Here is a 23,227-nt window from a genome sequence, read left to right as displayed (position 1 = left end):
AAGCAAGCTGGATCACCAAACACAGTACCCTTGAAGGGTGGCACTGATGTTCAAGCTTAGCACCTCATTCCAGATGGATGTTGAGATTCACACTGCCTCTAGCTGCTAAAATCCAGATGCCACTGCTCATCAAATCCTGAGTAATTAATTGTTTTTCCTTCTCTGGCCCAGAATTTCCCATGGCTCCACTGGCCCCTGGCCCTTAATTCCTTTCAACCTGCAAAGCTGCAAAGCAAAGCAGTTTGGGCCATCTGCTGAGAAACCTGGGACACAGGCTCCTCTCCTGAGGCCTTTGAATCCACTGGTGCGACTGGTATGTCCTGATACCTGGCTACCTGGAGGCAGAGGGTTGGACAAAATGACCTATTGGGGCACAGGCAGCACAGAGAGAGGACACTTTCTGCAGCCCCATCCCAAGGGTGTCAGATATAGATTCCTCACTCCTGCCCTAAGGATACCCTGGCTGCTTCTAGGGATAGAGCAGTTTCTCTGCTTCCTTTAGTCCCTCACAAGCCCCTTCCAAGGCCTCCTCAGTGGGAGGAAGGCATCAGTCCTTAGCTCCTAACCTTCCCTTGGGAATTTTTTCCATAGGTTTCACTAGACATGTGAATTTATCCTGGAGTGGGGACCCAGTTGGACAGATAACAGGGCAAGGGTTCTACCAGAGAGAGGCTGGTGTAGCCAGATCCTTGACATAGATTCTCATTGGTACACTTCAGTTCTACCTCTGAGTTGGGTTGGTGTTCCTTGGGCAGGATACCCTCCATACCTGACTCGCCAAGTTAGTTGTCCACTTTGTCTCTGGTTTTATTTGCTTATCTATTTCTGACTCTCTTCATCTTCTTCTCTTCATTCTCTTTCTCTTAAAGCCTCTCAGAGGCCTTTCTCTCTCTTTCTCCCACATTCTTCCTCTTTTGCTCTTCTCTCCTCTAACGGTGTTGGCTGCAGCATCTCTAGCTGATGTCCAAACCCTAATACAACCACACACAGGACCAGTGACATTGTCTTTAAGCACCTGCTGCTGTCACATCCTGGGGGACTCTGACAGTGTTGACACCCTGTTGAGGTCATGTGAGAAATAAGCCCACTGACTCAATCAAAGGAGGACTGCAGAGACTCAGAGGCCCGTGAAATGAGGCTTTAATCAACATTCTTGCAAGAGCAGGTGTCTGATGGACAGGCACATTCGGGGCAGTCACAGCAGGCAATTTATCTCCCAGCACACAAGACCCTCCTCTGATTCCTCATTGGCTGAGTACTACAGAGGTTACAGCCTTACCCAGACATCACCTATGCCCATGTAAGGTAAAAAGTAGTCTGGAACAAATGTATGTTTCCTGAGGTGACGCAGAACTTCAGTTCTTTAGTGCATGCTCATTGCAAAGCCCTCAAAACGGAGAGGGGAAGAACCAAGAAGTTAAGTGTCTGAGGGTTTGGGACTCCGTTATAGGGGGGATGTTAATATATATTTCCAATAGATTGTAAACCTACTGTTAACTAGACAGCACAGCTTTTAATTGGTACTTCTGAAAATGAATCATCTCCCTTACTTCTCACAATCCCTTCTCTTCTTTTCTAAGTTGATTCCATTTTCATTTATATTTCCTTTATTTTTGAGCTCTCGTTCAAACATGTTCAGCAAGTGTTGACTCTCCTCTTCACAGTCAGGTTTATCTTCCAATATGTCCTTATTTGGGGCATAAGGCACAGATATCTGTTTCTAAAGAGAAACCTTATGCCCGAGGGGGTTTGCTGTGGTCAGAAGCTCCCAGCATTGTTACAAGATATGTTTTTTTATTTTCCCACCCAGGGACCTCATGTCCTAACCTTTCCCTCTCTGCCTACTGAATCCCATCTTTTCCTATCATATTCCCCGGCATTCAACATGTAACTCCTAACTGCCCTTAGGAATTGGGACCATGACTGATCTTAACTGCTTCCTGCTGAAAGGGGGAGATGACATAGGTACAACAGTTGGGGCAGGTTCAGAGGTGGATCCAGAAGTCCGAAATAATGGGAGGGTATTTGGAACGTCTGGGCTAGAAAAATTTTCTTGGATGTCTTTTTTTCTGGCATCTGCAAGGGCTTCTATAAATGACATACAAAAAGAATATTAGACCAACAAGCATTATTATTCTAAATGCAATGCCTCCTAGGGAGGAGGTCACACGAGAGGAAGGAAAGATGCATTATAGCCATTCAAAAAGTCCCTGACGTGTCTGGTCATATTTTTTTTAATGTAACTGTAGTTTTTCCTTCCCTTCCATATTTATTGGGACCTTGTGATATTGTTGGTGAGAATAATTAAGCACCTGAACTAGTTTTTGGTTCTCAATCTGCAAAGATTCCTTTGGCCCTCCAGTTTCCATAGGAACAACTCCATGACACGTGTTTAATTTTACCTCAAGGAAAGATTGATCTTCGATATCCAGATTACTATAAGTTTAGGCAATTGTTTATCTGTCCTGGAGCTAGTAGCCCTATAGTCCTTAATTTAGTCATAATGTCTCTTTCTAGCAAGGGAGAGGGGCTCTCTGGCATTATGAAAAAGGAATGTGAAAAAAAAGTCTCCCCATATGCACCCTGGTGGCTGAGAGAAAAATTTAATCATGAGTTTTCTGAAGATGCCCCTAATTGTTACACCGTGTTTGGACAGTTGGCCAGAAGTGGAAAAGAGGACAGAAAAGGTGGCTCCTGTGTCAAGATGGAAATCAACCAGTTTTCCTTCTATTTTCAGAGTTATCTGAGGCTCTGGGTTTCCAACAGATGGTTGGTTCAGGGGAGCCACCCCAAAGAGCCCCAGGCCCCATCAGTTCCTTTCAGGGACACTGGTTATCTGAGACCCCACAGATTGAGGTCCCCAAGGACATTCAGATCTTCCAGTGATCGTCACCACATAAGGGCATGGCTTACGGGGTTTGGACTTCTGTTGTCCCCTCCGAGGACATTCTCGTTTCCAGTGCCCTGAACGGCACTTGGTTCCAAGACCTCGGGAAGTCTGGACTGACATAATAAGTAAGGCCACGACTAAGGCTTTAGGTTTTTTTTTTTTAAAGCTTCTTTTCATGTTCCTTATTCTCCTCTTGATCTCAGTTGTAATATACTCAATTGGCAGCTTGTAAGAGCTTCTCCAGGGTCCCTTCCAGGCCAACTGCCAAATTTTGCAGCTTCCTTGGAAATTCTGGGGCTGATTGGGTGGCAAATTTGTCCTTTAGAATTGTCTCAGCTTCAAGGATATCAGGGGAGATAGCCGTGTATTTAACCTTAATCTTTCCAGGGAGGCCACCAGGCTCTCGTCCTGTGTTTGTAAAGTAGTGGCCAATTTAGACTAATTTAAGGCTTTAACCTAAATCTCCTTAATTTTTCCAAAACACAAGCTTGGAAGTGGCAGCGATAGCATTCCCCAACAGGATTATCATAGTCCCAATTAGGATCTTGGGGCAGAGCTGCCTGAACCCCAGTAGGGAACTGGGAGTTCCCTATAGGGCCTCTAGTCCCATGATAATTAGGAAGTTCCTCATCCCCATATCTCTCAGCTGCTGTCAGGACACCATGCTTCTCTGTCTCATTAACAGTCTGATTCAACAAAAGCATTGTATCTTTCCAGATCAACTCAAAAACATACGTAATATTCTGAAATACCTCTATCTATTTATCCGGATCATCAGAAAATTTACCTAGATATTCTTTTATCTGTCTTAAGTCCTGCAATGAAAAAGGTACTTGTAATCTTATCCTAGTGATGCCTCCCTGCGTTTCTCCTTCTGGCACTCTAGCTTCTTGTAGGGGAAACATGCCTGTTACATTATGGGGAGGGCCTGGATAAGGTGGGCTTCAGGGAGAAGAAGTGCACATTTCTAAGTCTGGATATATAGATTGAGGACCCAAGGAGGAGGAAGTTGAGGTGTAGGACTTCCCTTCCTACTTCTCTAGGTCTTCTTTGGGTACAGGCAAGGGACCCTTGGCTCCCTTGCTTCATCATTGTGAACCCTTGGAAAGGGTTGCCAGTAGGCCAGGATCCACCTTATACATACCTTGATCATCTCTTAAGGCCCCAAAACACTGAACACAGGATACTTCTCCCTGTTTCTCCTCATGTTTGCAAAACAAGTCCAATTGTAGGATAGTATTATAATTGATATTTCTCTCTGGTGGCCAAATTTCCTCTTCCAATTTATACTTGGGACAAGCTTCAGTGCAAAAGCAATTGATAACTAAGGGTTAGGGTTTGTGGATCAAAATCATCCCAATTTTTCAGAATGCATCCCAAAGAATATTGGCCTTGGTTGGGGAATTGCCCATCTATAGGAAAAAGAAGAAAAGTCATCCCTTTTAGCTGACCAAGAGAAACGTCATCTCTTGGTCCTGGGTTTTGGCTGGCTATGCGACTGACAGCCAAAAGCCTTGTCAATCTAAGGAGGTGCTTGGAATAGTTGCTCTTACCCAGGCTTGACCTGGGTATTGACTTTGCAGGTATTGACTGTGACCAAGCATGATTCCATTGGTTGTAGAGGGATGCATTGATTTTATTTTGGCCCAACAGTAATTTACATATCAATCATAACAAAACTGTTCGTCTTTACAAGTACAGTTTAAAAGACTGGTGAAAACCATTTTTTTTATAAGGGTAAAATTGGCCATTGAGGGGAGCTAAAAGGGCCAAAGTCAAAAGGCCTGCCTTTTTTTTTTTTTTTTTTTGGCAATGTCTAAATAAGTATGTTCCAGCCATATAGATGTCCATTTTAAGGTCACTGTATTGGTACAAATCAGCATACACTGGGCTCAGTGTAGCAAAATGGCTCCCATGTAATCTGGTAAAAGCCCTTTATATAGAATAGTCATCCAGCCCTCATATAGCATAGGCACCCATTTCTCTGCATTGCAGAAATAATACAAATGTGGAGCATTTGGAGAGTAGCAGCGAGGACATTGCCATCATCTCCTCTGCCTTTGGATCAAAGAAGGGGCAACCAAGCTTTGATTAAAACAGCTCAAAAGGATGGGGCGCCTGGGTGGCTCAGTTGGTTGAGCATTGGAGTTTGGCTCAGGTCATGATCTTGCGGTCCATGAGTTGAAGCCCCACATTGGGCTCTGAGCCTGCTTTGGATTCTGTGTCTCCCTCTCTCTCTGCCCCTCTTGTGTCTCTTTCTGTCTCTCAAAAATGAATAAATGTTAAGAAAAATTAAAAAAAAAACTCAAAAGGACACACTGTCCTGCCCTTTTGGTTAAAATCATAGTTCTTTCCATCTTTTTGGGCAAAGAGGAAAGAAATCTTTCCTTTTTTGTTGTTTTTCAAAAGCAGATCCACAAGCCAAGAAAACTTTGTCTTTTTAACAGAGACTAAAGCAGAATTTTAATCTTATACCAGAGTACTTTTAAAACACATTAATTTTTTAAGTCTTAATCTTATTTTATTTTTTTAATATAACTTATTGTCAAATTGGCTTACATACATCACCCAGTGCTCATCCCAACAAGTGCCCTCCTCAATGCCCATCAACCACTTTCCCCTCTCCCCACCTCCCATCAACCCTCAGTTTGTTCTCTGTATTTATGAGTCTCTTATGGTTTGTCTCCCTCCATCTCTGTTTGTAACTATTTTTTCTCCTTCCCTTCCCCCGTGGTCTGTTGTTAAGTTTCTCAAGATCCAAATATGAGTGAAAACAAATGTATCTGTCTTTCTCTGACTGACTTATTTCACTTAGGATAATACCCTCCAGTTCCATCCACGTTATTGCAAATGGCAAGATTTAATTCTTTCTCATTGCCAAGTAGTAGTCCACTGTATATATAAACCACATCTTCTTTATCAATTCATCAGTTGATGGACATTTAGGCTCTTTCCATAATTTGGCTATTGTTGAAAACGCTGCTATAAACATAGGGGTACATGTGCCACTATGTATCAACACTCCTATATCCCTTGAAAACCTATTCATTTTAACCTTAGTCCATCCTGACCACACATAAAATTCTTTTCCAAAGACTTTCCTTCATGAACTGTCTACAACTTTCCCTTACATTTAGATTTTGTCCCAAGCCATTCCTCTCCAAACAACCAGTCTCATTTAGGACAAAATTATCTTCTTTTATCTTCAACAAAAATGTATATCCATCTTGAAAATATTTTTACATACCTACTTTTACATATAGAGATGCTTTCCTCATTTCTATCATTCTTAACTGCATTTAGCAGAATTTTAACTCTTAGAAAACTTAGTCTCCAGTGAAAACTAAGTAGTTACCAATTGTGAACTGTTATATCAGAATTCTTTAGATGGCAAATTTATGAATCTATTAAGCACAAAGCATGTTTACCAACAGACCCAAATAGCCTTAGCATCCCCAGTACTGTAACATTCGCCCCAACATACTATCCAGGGGAATCTGAGGAGACCCTGCCTCTTTCTGGGTAATTCTTCCTTACCCCTAGTCCTAGAATTTTTGTTCCCCATACTCTACCAAGCTAGTTCCTGCTCCTGAGTTTCACTGGGGCCCTCATCCACCCTTAATGGAGGTTTCTTGCACTCTCCAGAGCCCACTTCTTCTGTCTCTGGCTGTTTCCCTCATGAGGAAACAGGTCTGTGGATTGAGACTCTGCATTTGCTTTGTATCTAGGATATGTCTCAGTCACACACACTCAGCCTCTGAGGATTTCCCAACCCCCAAGGCCATGCTTGTTGTCCAATTTTCCTATCTTTGTCCATGCATGGAGTTATCAGGACACCACAGTGCCTGTCTTTTACCCTTTTCATAGTGTCACTTCTTTTGTCTCCAAAGGCAAAAAGTCTCGAGTTCCATGGATCCCTGAGGGGCCAGGGGTCCCCCTGTGGAAAGGCCACCCAAACTGGGGTGGGATGTGACTCCCCTCTTGCAGGAGGACCTGGACCTTGTGGGTCAAGGTGAATCCTGGACTAGCCCCTAAATGTGGGAAATAAGGCAGCTGACCCAATCAAAATCAGAGCACAGTGAAGCGAGGCTTTAATCTATGTTCCTGCAAGAGCAGGTGTCTGATGGACAGGCACACTCAGGGCAGTCACAGGCAATTTATCTGCTATCATGCATGTTTCTCCTGATTCCTCATTGGCTGAGTACTAAAGAGGTTACAGCCTTACCTGGACATTGCCTATGCCCATGTGAAGCAAAAAGTAGTCTGATTGGAACAAATGTACATTTCCTGAGGTGACGCAGAGACTTTCAGTCCCTCCTTTGTTCTTTGGTGCATGCTGATTGTAAAGCCCATGAAAAGAAGCCCGTGAAACAAAGAGGGGAAGAAGAATCAGGAAATGAAGTGTCTAAGGGTTTGGGACTCCATTATGTGTGTCTGTGTGTGTGGGTTCATATATATATCCAATAGGTTGTAAATGTACTGTTAACTGGACAGCACAGTTTTATTTGGTATTTCTGAAAATGAATCATCTCCCTTACCTCTCACAGGTCACCAGTGCATTGTCCCCTCCCAGCCCTGAATGAAACAATTTGCTGCAAACCACCTATAAAGATGTGGCATCAACCACTAGGGAGGCAGCAAGGGGAAGATGAACTCTCATCATCTTCTTCCCATTTTATCCAAGACTCCTGCACTGGAAAAGGCTCATCTGCTCAGGTCTCCCTCTCCCCATGCTGTAGGCTTTCATAATTCATGGGGTTTTGGAGTGATGGGAGTTTCGAGCTGACAGCCAAGAAGGAATTCTTGAGACATCTTTGGTGCAAAAAGGTGATTTTATTAAAGCACGGGGACAAGACCTGTGGGCAGAAAGAGCTGCATTGGGGTCATGAAGAGTGACTACTTATATACTGTGGAGTTGGGGCAAATAAAGTCAAGAGGAAGTTTCTTTAAAAAAATTTTTTTTTAATGTTTACTTATTTTTGAGAGAGAGAGAGAGCAGGAGGTGGGAGAGAGAGAAGGAGACACAGAATCTGAAGTAGGCTCCAGGCTCTGAGCTGTCAGCACAAATCCTGATGCAAGGCTTGAACTCAGGAACTGCGAGATCATGACCTGAGCCGAAGTTGGACGCTTAACTGACTGAGCCACCCAGGTACTCCAAGAGGAAGTTTCTTACAGGTATTTCCATACGCTAAAGAAGATTCACAGATTACTAAAGGCCTAGTTATTGTCAAGCTAAAGTTGTTTTTCCCCTAGCAAAACATTATGGTTAGGACTGTAGGGAGTTGCTGGAGACTAAGCTATTGATAAGATTGCCCTTTTCTTGTAATTGTACTAATATATTTGTAAATTGATGGAGACTCTATCAGTTTAAGTATTTGTTTTCTGTCCTTTCCTCTATTCTTGGGAAGCCAGGAGTGCCTGAGGAATATCACACATATCCCACCTGCCAGGGGTGGGAGGTGTGCAAGCTTGTGTTTGGTCCTCAGCTTGCCTTATGGTCCCTCATCAATAATGATGGTTTTTTCCTTTTTAAATGTTTGTTTATTTATTTATTAAATATTTATTTATTTATTTTTGAGAGAGAGAGAGAGAGAGAGAGAGAGCGAGCTGGTGCACCTGTGAGTGGGGGAGGGGAAGAGAGAGAGAGAATCCCAAGCAGGCTCCAAGCTGTCAGCCCAGACCTCACTGTGGGGCTGGATCTCATGTACCATGAGATCATGACCTGAGCTGAGATCAATAGTCAGAAGCTTAATTGACTGAGCCACTCAGGCTGTCCTCATCAATGACCTTTAACTTTAACTTTAAACTCATGGCTCTATTAAGTATGCCACCATTAATGTGGCTTTGCTCTAGATCTTAAATCTGGACTTCAGTTAACTTTTCTACCATCAGTGCTCCTACGATCATGACTTAAGGCCCAGATTTCCATCAATTTCCTTTTTTGACCTTGAACTCAGGTCTTTGAAAAAATTCTGACATAACAGACTGGGCTCCTCATTGATTCCCATCTGGTTTGAACTCAACCCTCATATACTATCATTAGTCTTTCTCTATTAATACCTTGTGCCCCAACCAAATCTTCCACCACCATTGACCCTCTGAATGTTTTTACATGGAAAAAGGAACTATGCAGATATGAGTAAATTAAAAAATCTTGAGATGGGAAGATTATTATGGATTATCCAGATAAGTCCAGTGTAATCACAAGGGTCCTTATAAGAAAGAAAGAGGAAGGTCAGAGTCAAAAATTGAGGTGTGATGATGGAAGCAGAAGGACACAGTCATAAAGAGATTTGAAGATGCTACAATGCTGGCTTTGAAGATGGAAGAAGGGGTTTTAAGCCAAGGAATACAGTTGACCTCTAGAAGCTAGAAAAAGCAAGGAAATGGATTCTTCCCTAGAGCCTCCAGAGGGAGTATGATTCTGCTACTACCTTGATTTCAGCCCAGGGAAACTCACTTTGGACTTCTGACCTCCAGAACTATAACATAATAAACTTGTGTTGTTTTAAACTTGTAAGTTTATGGTAATTTTTTAGAGCAGCAATAGGAAACTAATACAGGCATCTTTGAAAAATTCCACCATTGATGCCCACCTGCTCAACACTCAAACCATGTCCTTATTAACTCTTCCACCACCCACGCCCCTCTGTGTGACCTCAAATCCCAGCCATTGTTAGCCATTCCACCATCAAAATCCCTTATCTATGTCCTCCAACCTGGACCTCTATTAACTTTTCCAACCTAAATCAACTCTGATTTTATCTTGAACTCAGGCATCAGTTATCTATTCTACCATTAACGGGTTTTGATCTAGATATAGATTCTAGAGCTTTAAGGGTAGAAAGTTAACAGTCCCTTTGTGTTTGTGTATTATGCTTGGATGTCTGTTCATTTCTCCACTATCAGGGCAATTTATGTGTCAATCTTTTTTCACATTGTTAACTTTCCCCCACTGTTACCCTTCAGCTATGTACATTGACTGCAGCCTTAGTTAAATCCTCCCCACCTGTCTTCTTTTAGTGTGTGCCGAAAAATCAAATCGATGCTAACTCTTGTGCCATTATTGCCCCTTCTTCTATGTGCATCAACTCCAGCCCTTTGTTCATGTTTTTATCATAAATGCCTATTTGGTCTGACCTTGAAGTCAGGTCTTGGTTAACTCTTCTGCCATCATCGCCCCTTTGGTATAGTTTGTGAATTGTGAGCCTTTGCTAATTAGGCCACCATTGATGCTTCTCCAGTCTACCAGAGAAGTTAATGTTTACATTTTCAAAGCCTCTCTGGAAAGAATTGGTAACTAGGCCACAATTTTACCTTCAGTGCCTTTCTGGTTTGACTTAGAAGTAAGATTTTTGTTAGCTTCCCCCCCCCATCCATGTGCTCTGGTAGAAGTCTTGAATCCTAGGGCTTTAACTATTTCACCATCAGAACTCCTCTATGTTGTAGATCTAGAATCTGAGATTTTGTTAACTATTCAATCCCATTCAGGGTTTGCCTCCAATATAGCCTTTTGTTAAGTTTTCTAAAGTCAATGTTCCTTAGGTTTTACCTTAAACTTCTGCCTCTCTTAATTCTTTCAGTTTTTTAAAAAAGTGTATTTATTTATTTTGAGTGAGGCAGTGCAAGCGGGGGGAGGAGAGAGAGAGAGAGAGAGAGAGAGAGAGATCCTCTGAAGCGGGTTCTGTGCTGACAGCAGTGAGCCCAAAGCGGGGCTGTGGAACCCACGGACCTGTGAGATCATGACCTGAGCAGAAGTCCGATGCTCAATGGTCTGAGCTATCCAGGTGCCCCCTCTCTTTTAGCTTTCATATTGGGCTGCAAAAGGCCACATCTGCCCACTTTAAGGGACCCTGGCAGAAAGTCTGGCCCGTGAGTGACAAGAGAGGGAGGACCTTCTGTGTTCGAAGGAGCCAATAGAAGACTAGGAGCGCGGCGAGGCAGAGCCTTGAGTGACACAAGGGGAGGGGGCGCTGCCCCTTCGAAGGAACAATAGGAAGGCCGGAGGGCAACAACGCTAGGCCGCTAGAGGCGGGCCGGGTATGTTAACAAGAGAATACGTTATGTAAAAAGACTCTTCACTTTCTACAGATGTTTTAGAAATGAAGCTTCTGCAGAGCAATCTCCCAGGCGGTGTTTCTACCCTCCGGCCTTACCACTCCCTCCCGCCCCGCTCCCAGGACCGGGTTCCCTCCGAACACCCCTTCCCGCACGTCGCCACGCCTTTGCTCTGGCAGTGCCTCTGCCGATGGCCGGGAACGCCCATTTACCCGCCCGGAACAGTCGCTACACATTGGAGCCTCACACTGCTTTCGAAGCACCAATTCCGAATACCCAGCCTCGGAAATATCACGAGGACTTCCTGGATTCCAAAACGCGTATCTCTTCTGGCTGGAATGGGAGCCTCAAGAGGCAGTGTGAGGCCCTGGCCGTTTTCCTGGCCGGCGACGTTGTTCCTGGCGCAGACCGAATGACGCCATTTTTGTTACTGGTAGAGCTCGGCTTGGAGGCTGTTTCTGGGCATGCGAAAGATAAGCTAAAGCGTCAACCAGACCCACCAAGGAGGGCTGGAGGGGAAAGGGAATTTCGTGGGATGTTGAGCCCATTTGTGCAAGCAGGGAGCCAAGTTCGTCTTGAGAAGGAGCTTTGGGGTCCTGAGAGCAGAGCCAGGGTGAGGGGCCCCGTTAAGTGATGCGGGTCTGTGTGGTCAGTGATGGGGACATGTGGAAGGACTAATGAGGGGATCCTTTGGACTGAATGATGTGGAAAACAGTGATAGGGAGGGGCGTCTGTAAGACTGTGTGGGATATTCGATGAGGGGTTTATGGAAGCGATAGGGGAGTCTGTGCAGTGAGCAAAAGTGTCTGTAGGGTGAATGGTAGGGTTTCAAGGGAGTGAGTGAAAGGGGCTTGTGGGATGAGTGATGGAGAGTCTGTTGGGTGAATGATGGGGGATCTGGGGTGAGCAATGGGGTGGTCTTTAGGGTGAATGATGAGGGTCCATGGAGACAGGAATTAGAATGTGTAGGGTCAATGTTGAGATTCTGTGAGGTCCATGATGGGTGGCTCTTTGAGATGGATAGTACATCCAAGAATAAACAAAAATTCCTGCCCTTGTGGTATCAACATTCCAATGGAGGAGTCATACATTGGGCCTTTAATTTGTATTTCCTTGATGACTGCTTTTTCATATATTTTTGATATCTTAGATCCTCTTTTGTAAGGCACCTGTTCAGATCTTTTGCTCCTTTTTCTATTGAATGTCTGCCTCTTCCTTATTGATTTGTGGAACTTGTTTTTATATATTCTGATACTACTCCTTTATCAGTGATATGTGTTTTGCAAATATTTCATTGATTTTTGGCTTCTCTCTTCCGTGTTGTGGCTTTGAATATTAAGGTTTTAAGTTAACTTTGAGCTGTAAAGCACAACGTAAATTTAGAGTTTTGTTATTCTCAAGTTAACAACCAGACAATGCCCTCTGTAATTTAGGAGGAGAATTAATTTCTAGGGCATTCAGAAGCAGAGTTGCATCTCTGAAAACTTTGGTGCCATGACAGCTAAGGAGGAGTTCTCTGCTTTTTGTTTTCCCACCACTTCACCCTCTAGTCACTGGCTGTGTGATCATGAATAAGTCACTAAACCTCTTTAGGCCTCAGTTTCTTCACTGTGAAATGAGGATAATAGCAGGGTCTATCCTTTGAGGCTTGGGATGATATTTAAGTGAGTTATTACCCGATTATTATCTATTCATTATGGTTTTGTAGCACTGATCTTGTATATATTTCATGGATCTTCCATGAATTCAAGGTCAGTTCTACTCATGTGATACCCAAGAAAATCCAGTGAAAGAAATTAGATACCAACAAATGAGATTTTGTCAGGTAGGGTTGAACTTTGGATGGCCACAAACCACTGTGATATCTTTGGGAACAGATGTTTGTTGTTATTAAACAATTGGGAGTGTGATCTTGTGGTCTGCCTCTTCTTCATTTTGCAGGTGTATTTCCATGCTATTAACTTTATTTCCATATACTATTAAGTATATTTCTATGGAAATTGTCAAACATTCAGCAAAATAGAGGGAATTATATAATAAACCCCATTATGCACATCACCCAGTATCATCAATCATCAACTCATGGCCACTGTTGTTTCACCTAGACCAGGGGATGGAAAACTCTAGGCAGTGGGCCAAATATGGCCTGCTGCTGTTTTTATACAACTGTAAACTATGAATGGTTTTCACATTTTTTAATGTTTGGAAAAAAATCAGAAGAATATTTTGTGACATATGAAAACGATATAAAATTCAAATTATAGTGTCCATAAGTGATGTTTTATTGGGACACAGCCAGTAAACAGAATTGGCTTATGCATTGTCTATAGCTGCTTTCAGTCACTGAATAATTGCAACAAAGACCATAGGCTTCACAAATCTGAAATATTTACTGTCTGTCTCTTTACAGAGAAAGTTTGCCAACCCCTAATCTAGACCACCCATTTATTTCTCTCTTCCAGATTGTTTTTTGTTATTGATAACATAAAATGCACAAATATTAAATGTATAGCTCAGTTAATCTTTATATATATAGTTGTTATTATTTTGAAACAAAGCCCAGATGTATCATTTCATACAAAAGATAAGGACTTCAAGGTCAATACTTGAATTTTATATATTCAATATAAAATAACAGTAATAACTTCCGATCATCATTGGTTAAATTTCTTAATATCATCAAATATCTAGTCAGGACTCAAAATTTAATGATTATCTCAAAGATTTTTTTGTCTTTTTAAATTAAGGTCCAGACAAGGTCCATACTTTACATTTGGTTTCTGTATCTCGTGAACCTCTTAATTGTCTCTAGTGTTACTTTAAATGGTCACCTGCCTTTTCATCTCTTGGAGGTTCCATAACTTATTTTCTCAGTCCTCAGTGATTAGGCATTTTGATTATTTTCAAAATTATGGTGTTAAAGACAACTCTGTGATGAAATTTCCTTCAGTAAGTCTCTGCACACATCCATGATTATTACCTTAGGAAAAAGTTCTAGAAGTGGCATTGCTGGTCAGATGACAAAGACAATTACCAATAAATTAACAAGTAATGCATTTTATATTCAGCCACTGAAGAGTGATTAATACAGCCTGGTCTCTGAAGACTCTTCTGTACCCCCACCCCACCCCCAATTGGTTTCCAAAGAGAAACAGAAAATGATGGAGTCCCAGGTAGGTTGTTTGTTTCCCACTTGGTTTTCCCACAATAAAATGAAAAAGGACAATACATTGAACACATGAATTAGAGAAATTTAGACAGAATAGAAGATTAAGAGGCAGGTGAAGTTGCTGTGAAGATATCTGGCCATATTTGATATAAAATGAGGTAAACATTTTATCTTCAAGCTTCCTGGCAGCCACAGTGAAAATGGCAAACAGGGTGCTTTAGATGATTTGCATTCCCCATCAAGATAAAGCAGTTCATCAATCCATCTCCTCAAGTCAAGATTTCTGAGACTTTAGCTTAAGAAATGTTATTGTTGAATTTTCCTAAAGGCCAGCCGTTTTCAGCACAGTGTGGTATCATCAATAGTTGTTTCAAAGAGGCTATTTTTAGTTAAAATTTTCTGGCAGAGGCTTGGAGCCTAGTTTTCCAGGGCTCCTTCACTGTCATCTCATAGTTTGTGGGATCATGCCCCAACTCAAGGCCAGTTCCTTCTCTACTCTTCCATTTTATGCCTTTTTATCCTTTCTTTGCAAGGGTAGTCTATACATGGTGCAAAGAATGTACATAATATTGCAAAGTAAAATTTAGGAAGAAAGGGAAATATGTCTGAAATCTAATTTTTGCCTTCTTCCCTGGCATAACTAGTATTATGTAGTTTGGGGATGAGCTTTCCACTCTTTATACATATAATCCCTATGTGTGTAGATGTATATATGTAAATGTGTGTGAGTGATTTTATTATTTTCATGTGTTTTTTACTACACAAACTATATCTTCTGTAACTTTAAAAAAGCGTATTGATAAAACATTTCCAATAAATCCAAACTTTACATATTTTATTATGGGAAGTTTCAGTTTTGAACATACACAAAAGTTGATTTTTGTGAACTCCTTTGTACTTATCACCCAGCTGCAAATATTATCAACCAGTGGCCAATCTTGTTTTATCTATGGTTAATCTCCAAACATTCCTGTCATCATCATCATCATCATCGAGTCAGTCTTTTATTAATATTTTGTTGAGAATTTTTACTCCTATGTTCATGAGACATGGTTGTGTTTTTTTTGTATTGTGCTTATCATGTTTTGGCATCACAGTTATGTTGGCTTTATTTAACAAGTTGGGAAGTATTCTTTGAAAGAGTTTGGGTAAAATTAGTATTATTTCCTTCTTTTTAATTTTTTAAGTTTATTTATTTATTTTGAGAGAGAGAGCAACTGGGGGAGGGGCAGAGAAAGAATCCCAAGCAGGCTCCACGCCAACAGTCCAGAGCCCAATATGGGGCTCGAACGCACTAACCATGAGATTATGACCTGAGCCAAAACCAAGAGTCGGATGCCTAACCGACTCAGCCGCCCAGGCACCCTAGTATTATTTCCTTCTTAAAAATTAGGAAGAATTCTCCAGTGAAGTAATCAGGGTGGAGAATTTTATTTGTGGTTAAGTTTTTAATTATGAATTTGATTTATTTAAAAGATACAATACCATCCAGCTTTTCTATGTATGTTGGGTTTGTTAACTTGTGATTTCCAAGTAATTTGTCCAGTTTGTCTAAGTTAGAGGTCAGCAAACTTTTTCTGTAGAGGGCCAGATAGAAATACTTAAGCTTTTGTAGGCCATATGGTCTCTGTTGCAACTACTCAGTTCTGCTTTTGTAGGTTGAAAACAGCTGTAGACAATATGTAAACCAATGAACATGGCTGTAATCCAGTAAAATTTTATTTATGGACACTGAAAATTGAATTTCATACAATGTTCACATGCCACAAAATATTCTCCTTTCACTTTTTTCTTCAACAGTTAAAAGTGTAAAAACCATCCTATGCTTGTGGGCCAGATTTGGCATGCGTACCATACTCTGCTGTCCTGCAATCTGCATTGTAAATAAACTTTATTTATAAATAAAATTGTTCATAGTATCTTTTTTAATGTTTATTTATTTATTTTGAGAGAGGGAGAGAGCACGTGTGCAAGCGTGAGCAGGGGAGGGGCAGAAAGAGAGAGGGAGAAAGAGAGAATCACAGGTAGGCTCTGTGCTGTCAGCACAGAGCCCGATGCAAGGCTTGATGTCATGAGCCCAGAGCTCATGGCCTGAGCTGAAATCAAGAATCTGGCACTCAACTGACTGAGCCACCCAGGCACTTTGTTCATAGTATCTTTTTATTGTTCTTTTAATGTTTGCAGGATACCAGCCCCTTGTTGTGGATTCTTTTGTTTCTGTTTTTTTTCTTTGATGTCTAATGGAAATAATAAGAATAGGGACGCCTGGGTGGTTCAGTCCATGAAGCATCCTACTTTGGCTCAGGTTATGATCTTGCGGGCGTGAGTTTGAGCCCCATGTCGGGCTCTATCCTGACAGCTCAGAGCCTAGAGCCTGCTTCAGATTCTGCGGCTCCCTCTCTCTCTGCCCCTCTCCCACTTGCACTCTGTCTCTCTCTCTCACAAAAATAAACATTAAAAAATTTTTTTAAAAAGAATAAGAATAATCACAGCTACCGTTTATTGAATGCCTACTGTGTGCCTGACACCATTATAATAAAACATAATGGAATTACTTTGTGTTAGATACTATTATTTATCCCCATTCTTCAGAGAAAAAAAGCTGAGGCATGGGTAGTACATAGTCTCACCAGTACTCTAAAGTAGTGAAGTCACAAATAAGGGAACAACCTTAACACATCTTTGTATATTCCTCAAATATTTATGTAGACCAAATTCTTGGACATGAGAGTGCTAGGTTACAGAGCAAGCATGTTTAAAATTTAAAGGGTATTTTTCAAATTGCATTTTGATATTATGTAATAAGCTTCTACATGTGGCTTCAAATCACTTATAAAAAGGCCCATTTCCAAATACTTTTCTTACTACCAGATAGCTTCAGTGTTTTTCATTCTTACTATTTTTATGGTTGAGCATTTTATCTTATTTTCATTTGCTTTTCATTAATCATTAAATGAAATTGGCATTTTTTCACATATTTATTTGCCATTTAAAAATTTCTCTGTAAAACTCCCTTTCTGTCTTTGTCTTTTGCTCATTGATTTCTAAGAGCTTTTTGTATATGAGTGATACAAATTTTGAAGTACGCATTGAAAACTTTTTTTTGGCTATATGTCATTTTCTCACTCAGCCTTGTTGGCTGTCTTCTCTCACTAGAATATGAGATACTTGAAGAAAGATATTTTTGTCAGGTTTCTTTTTTGCTGTATCCTCAGTTCCTAGAACAATGCCTGGTATTCAGTGGGATCTCAATAACTGCTTGCTGAATAGATGGATGTTTTTTTCACTTAACAATATATCTTAGAGATTTTTGCATAGCGATCCTTGTTGCTTTTTAGGGTTGTATATGGAATTCTCTTATGCAGATTGAAGCACAATTCATCCAATCCCCCATAAAGTTGTCTGCATTATTTTGCTATTATAAATAGTACTGTAGTGAAGTAACATCACACATGTTCTTTTGCTTACATATATGTGTTGAATAATTTCTAGAAATGGAATTGCTGGTCAGATGACTATAGATGCTAGAGAGGATGTGGAGAAACAGGAACCCTCTTGCACTGTTGGTGGGAATGCAAACTGGTGCAGCCACTCTGGAAAACAGTGTGGAGGTTCCTCAAAAAATTAAAAGTAGATCTACCCTATGACCCAGCAATAGCACTGCTAGGAATTTACCCAAGGGATACAGGAGTACTGATGCACAGGGGCACTTGTACCCCAATGTTTATAGCAGCACTCTCAACAATACCCAAATTGTGGAAAAAGCCTAAATGTCCATCAACTGATGAATGGATAAAGAAGATGTGATTTATATATACAATGGAATACTACTTGGTAATGAGAAAGAATGAAATCTGGCCTTTTGTAGCAACGTGGATGGAACTGGAGAGTGTTATGCTAAGTGAAATAAGTCAGGCAGAGAAAGATAGATATCATGTTTTCACTCATATGTGGATCCTGAGAAACTTAACAGAAGACCAGGGGGGAGGGGAAGGGGGGAAAAGTTACATAGAGGGAAGGAGGCAAACCATAAGAGACTCTTAAATACTGAGAACAAACTGAGGGTTGATAGGGGGTTGGGGAGAGGAGAAAGTGGGTGATGGGCATTGAGGAGGGCACCTGTTGGGATGAGCACTGGATGTTGTATGGAAACCAATTTGACAATCAATTATATTAAAAATAAGATTTTGATGGATATTGTTAAATTATTGTAAGTTAATTGCCCTCAAAATATATTGTACCAGTGTATACTCGCAATTTGAGTGGTCCTTTTTTTTTTTACATCTTCACCATCTTAGTGACTTATCAAACTCTAAACTTTGATATTATGTAAGAAAAACATGATATTTTTATTTAATTTGCATTTCTCTTCATGTGAATGAAGTTGAACACCATTTTACATGTTTAGAAGCCATTTGCATTTTATTTTCTCTGAATTGACAGTAATGTCCTTGGATTATTTTTTAAAAGGTTAAGTTGTTGGTCATTTTCTTTTTGCTTTGTAGGAGCTCTATAAATTGAGCAAATTTGTTCTTTGTCCATCTTATGTGTTGTGCATATATATACTCCTCAGGTAGTTGCTTGTCCTTTGAATTTGTTTATGGCATATTTTGCTATGAAATACATAATGTAATCAAATTTATCAGTGTTTTCCTTTGTGACATCTGGGTCTTGTAGCATGCCTACTTAGAAGAGTTTTCTCCACTTTAAAATTATTTTTAGAATCTCTCTTGTCTTTATGTCTTCTGATTTCCTTTGTTTAAATTTTTGTTATATCTCAAATTTATTTTTGAGTATAGTATGAAATAAGGAGTCTAACTTTATATTTTTCTGATAACTACCCAGTTTTGAACAATCTGTCTTTTCTGCATTTATTTACTTTCAAAATTCATTTGTTTATTTCTTTTTCTTTTTTCTTTTTTTTAAATTTAAATTTTAGTTAACATAGAGTGCAATATTGGTTTCAGGAGTAGAATTCAGTGATTCGTCACTTACAATACCCAGTGCTCATTACAACAAGTGCCCTCCTTTATACCCATCACCTATCTAACCCTTCTCCCAACCACTTCCCTCCATCAGCCCTCAGTTTTTTTCTCTATTGTTAAGAGTCTCTTGTGGTTTGTTTCCCTCTGTTCTCATTTTTTCCTTTCCCATATGTTCATCTGTCTTGTTTCCTAAATTCCACGTATGAGTCAAATCATATGGTATTTGCCTTTCTCTGACTGACTTATTTTGCTTAGCATAACACGTTGTAGCTCCATCCATGTTGTTGAAATGGCAAGATTTCATTCTCTTTTAATGTTTATTTATTTATTTTGACAGAGAGAAAGCGAGAGATAGAGAGCAGGCGAGGGGTAGAGAGAGAAGGAGAGAGAGAACCTCAAGCAGGCTCCATGCTGTCAATGCAGAGCCCAAAGCGAGGCTCAATCTCATGAACTGTGAGATCATGACCTGAGCCGAAATCAAGAGTCGGATGCTTCACTGACTGAGCCACCCAGGGTGCTCCAAGATTTCATTCTTTTTGGTGGTTGAGTAATATTCCATTGCACATCTAGTTTTAGACTGTTTATTCTGTTCCACCAACCATTCTTGCTAATGGCAGAACTTACAAAGTTTTTCTCATTAAGTATGCTACACAAAATGGTAAGTAGTTATCCTACAGGTGTTGCTGTGGTAAAAATGATCAGAATGAGAAGATTGTACATAATGTGCTGTTATAGGAACTAGTGACCTATGAAGATGTGGCTGTGGACTTCACCCAGGAGGAGTGGCAGCATCTGGACCCTGCTCAAAAGATCCTACACAGAGATGTGATGCTGGAGATCTACAGCCATCTGGTCTCTGTGGGTAAGGGCAAATTCTCTGTATAACAATGAATCAAGTCCTCCCCATTCTTCAAACTGTCAAGACCATGACCTTTATGATTTTCCATTAATAGGGTCTTTATAGTTTTTTTATGTTTATATTTTTGTTATATCTGGAATTTATTTTTGTGAGTTAAGGATCCATCTTTCCTGGGAGGCCCCTGAGATTGCTTCTTCTCTTTATGAATTTCTGAATAATTTTCCATTAACAGGGTGTTCAGGTATAAGTCCAGGTATAATCTTCAAGTTGGAACATGAAGAGGACCCATGGATCATGAAGAGTGAGTTGTCAAGGTGGATCCACTCAGGTAAGTGAGAATTGGGTAGATGGCTGGGAGGGTATTTTCTTCTTCTCTGACATCAATAACCTCTTTGATTCTTTAAAATTCACCAGGCCTTCTTTATAACATCCATCCCACATGAGCACCTTCTTAGCACTTCTGTTCATTGCTGTTTTATTTTTGGTTTCTATTTGATTTTATCTTTTTCTTCTTTCAGACAGGGAGAAAAGCCTTGACTCTTCCCAGCAGATCATTTCTGAAGAACTTTCATTTCAAAAAGAGATATTGGAAAAAGCCCCAAAGGATAATTCATTGTACTACCTTTTAAAAGTTTGGTGTATTGACGGTCAGACACATAAATATCAGGGAAACCAAGACAGAGTTTTGAAGCAAGTCACAGTCATTAACCATGAAACATTGACCAAGGAGAAAGGCCCCAAATATAACACACTTGGAAACAGTTTTGGTGGGTGCATAAACCTTGATACTTCAAGTAAAAAACTCCATAATTTTGATTTATGTGAAAAGAACTTGGAATCTAATTTAGACTCACTGATATGCAATAGGAGCCATACAAGAAAGAACCCCATTGAGAGATTTGGATGCAGGAGCCCACCTAGCTTTAGTGATTCCTGTTCTGTACCGGAGAAAATTTACACTGGCATGAAACCTTGTGGACATGGTCAATGTGAAAAATTTCTCAGTCATAAACAAGTCCATATTCAGTATAAAAAAGGTCAAGCTGGTAAGAAACCCAATGTTTGTGGTGAGTGTGGGAAAGGCTTTATTAAGAAGTCACAGCTTATTATACATCAAAGAATTCATACTGGAGAAAAACCGTATGTATGTGGAGATTGTGGAAAAGCCTTCAGTGAGAAATCACACCTCATTGTGCATCAGAGGATTCATACTGGGGAGAAGCCCTATGAGTGTACTAAGTGTGGGAGGGCCTTCTCCCAGAAGTCACCCTTCATTGTTCATCAAAGAGTCCACACTGGAGAGAAACCCTATGAATGTTCTGAGTGTCAAAAAGCCTTCTCTCAGAAGTCACATCTCATTATACACCAGCGAGTTCACACTAGAGAGAAGCCCTTTGAATGTAGTGAATGTGGGAAAGCCTTCTGTGAGAAGTCTCACCTTTTTATACACCAGATAACTCATACTGGGGAGAGACCCTATGAATGTACTGAATGTGGGAAGACCTTCCCTCGGAAAACACAACTCATCATCCATTATAGAACACATACTGGAGAGAAACCCTATAAGTGTAGTGAATGTGGAAAAACCTTTTGCCAGCAGTCCCACCTCATAGGGCATCAAAGAATTCATACAGGAGAGAAACCTTATGTGTGTAATGACTGTGGAAAAGCCTTTTCCCAAAAGTCCCACCTTACTGGACATCAAAGGCTTCACACTGGAGAGAAACCTTATATATGTACAGAGTGTGGAAGAGCCTTCTCTCAGAAATCACCTCTTATTATACACCAGAGAATTCATACAGGGGAGAAACCCTATGAGTGTAGTGACTGTGGCAAAACCTTCTCCCAGAAATCACCCCTCATTATTCATCAGAGAATTCATACAGGGGAGAAACCCTATGAGTGTACTGAGTGTGGAAGGGCATTTTCCCTGAAGTCACATCTCATTATACATCAGAGAGCTCATGCTGGAGAGAAACCATATGAACGTAATGAATCTGGAAAGGCCTTATGTGAGACGTCTCCACTAGCTCTACATCAAAGAACTCATACTAGGGAGAAACCCACTGAATCTGCTGAATATGGTATGGCCTTTTCCCGAAATTCACAGATGATCACATATCAGAGAACACACACAGCAGAGAAACCCTCCAACTGCAGTGACTGTGGGAAGGTGTTCTGCCAGCACATACACTTCACTGGACATCAGAACCAACATAGGAGAGAAACCTCATATAAGTACTGATTGTGGGAAGGTCTTCCCAGAAGTCAGATCTCACTATGGATGAAAAAACTCACACTGAACAGAAATCCTCTGGGTACATTGGACATGAAAAAAATGTGGCACCTCCTTTACTGTGGAATAGATTCATACATTCCTACATATTTCTGATTACTCCTCCACAGGATGATCTGGTCAGGCTCTCAGAATATTTTCAACACTGTAAATATGTAATGCACTTGCTCACCTTCAAAGTATTCCCCCCCCCTCACAGAATACATACATCTGGAATAATTGGCATAGTTTTGGCGTTATTTGGTGTTGAAGGTTTTGTAGCATTTTCCGTGAATTTATTTGGGTATGGTGCATAATTTGAAAGCAATCTCATTGTCATCTTTCTCTATTTCTTTCATCATATTTTCTCTCTTTAGATTATATATGTATTTATGTTGATATGTCTATCAATACATAGATATAGATATATGAATCCTTGTAATTTTCATAAAAATCATCCATTTTCTCAAGGAAATATAGATTTGTGAAATTTTGAAAAAAGAAAAATATATTTATGAAGTTTTGAGTAAAGTGATCTCCTATGATTCATTTAATTTCCTCGACATATATTGTTATTTCTCCACTATCATTTCTCACAGTGTGTATTTGTGGTTTCTTTTTCCCTAATTAGGTAAACTAATACTAATTTTTTTCTCTCTCTTTCTCCTCTCAACTTTTATTTTATTTTTTTAAATTTCTTAATGTTTATTTTTTTTTGAGAGAAAGACACAGAGTGCAAGTGGGAGAGGGGCAGAGAGAGAGGGAGACACAGAATCCAAAGCAGGCTCCAGGCTCCGAACTGTCAGCACAGAGCCCCATGCGGACTCAAACTCACAAACTATGAGATCATGACCTGAGCTGAAGTCGGATGCTTAACCGACTGAGCCACCTAGTCACCCCTCAACTTTTACTTTTTATTTTCTTCTTCCAAATTTTTATTTAAGTTCTAGTTAATATGTAATGTAATATTGGTTTCAGGAGTAGAATTTAG

General features: G+C 40.4%; 1 protein-coding gene across 1 annotated transcript; it reads left to right on the top strand.

The window, feature by feature from the left end:
• Positions 1–13,757: 13,757 nt before the first annotated feature.
• ZNF630 (zinc finger protein 630) lies at positions 13,758–22,558 on the top strand. Its single transcript, XM_007081619.3, has 4 exons — positions 13,758–14,121; positions 19,838–19,964; positions 20,194–20,289; positions 20,480–22,558. Exons 1-4 carry the CDS (start codon positions 14,107–14,109, stop codon positions 22,204–22,206), a joined length of 1,965 nt encoding a protein of 654 aa, XP_007081681.1. The 5' UTR covers positions 13,758–14,106; the 3' UTR covers positions 22,207–22,558.
• Positions 22,559–23,227: the final 669 nt, after the last annotated feature.

The sequence above is a fragment of the Panthera tigris genome, chromosome X (assembly GCF_018350195.1).
Source record: "Panthera tigris isolate Pti1 chromosome X, P.tigris_Pti1_mat1.1, whole genome shotgun sequence".
NCBI classification, from domain to species: Eukaryota; Metazoa; Chordata; class Mammalia; order Carnivora; family Felidae; genus Panthera; species Panthera tigris.
This window is presented reverse-complemented; position numbering and strand designations above follow the sequence as displayed.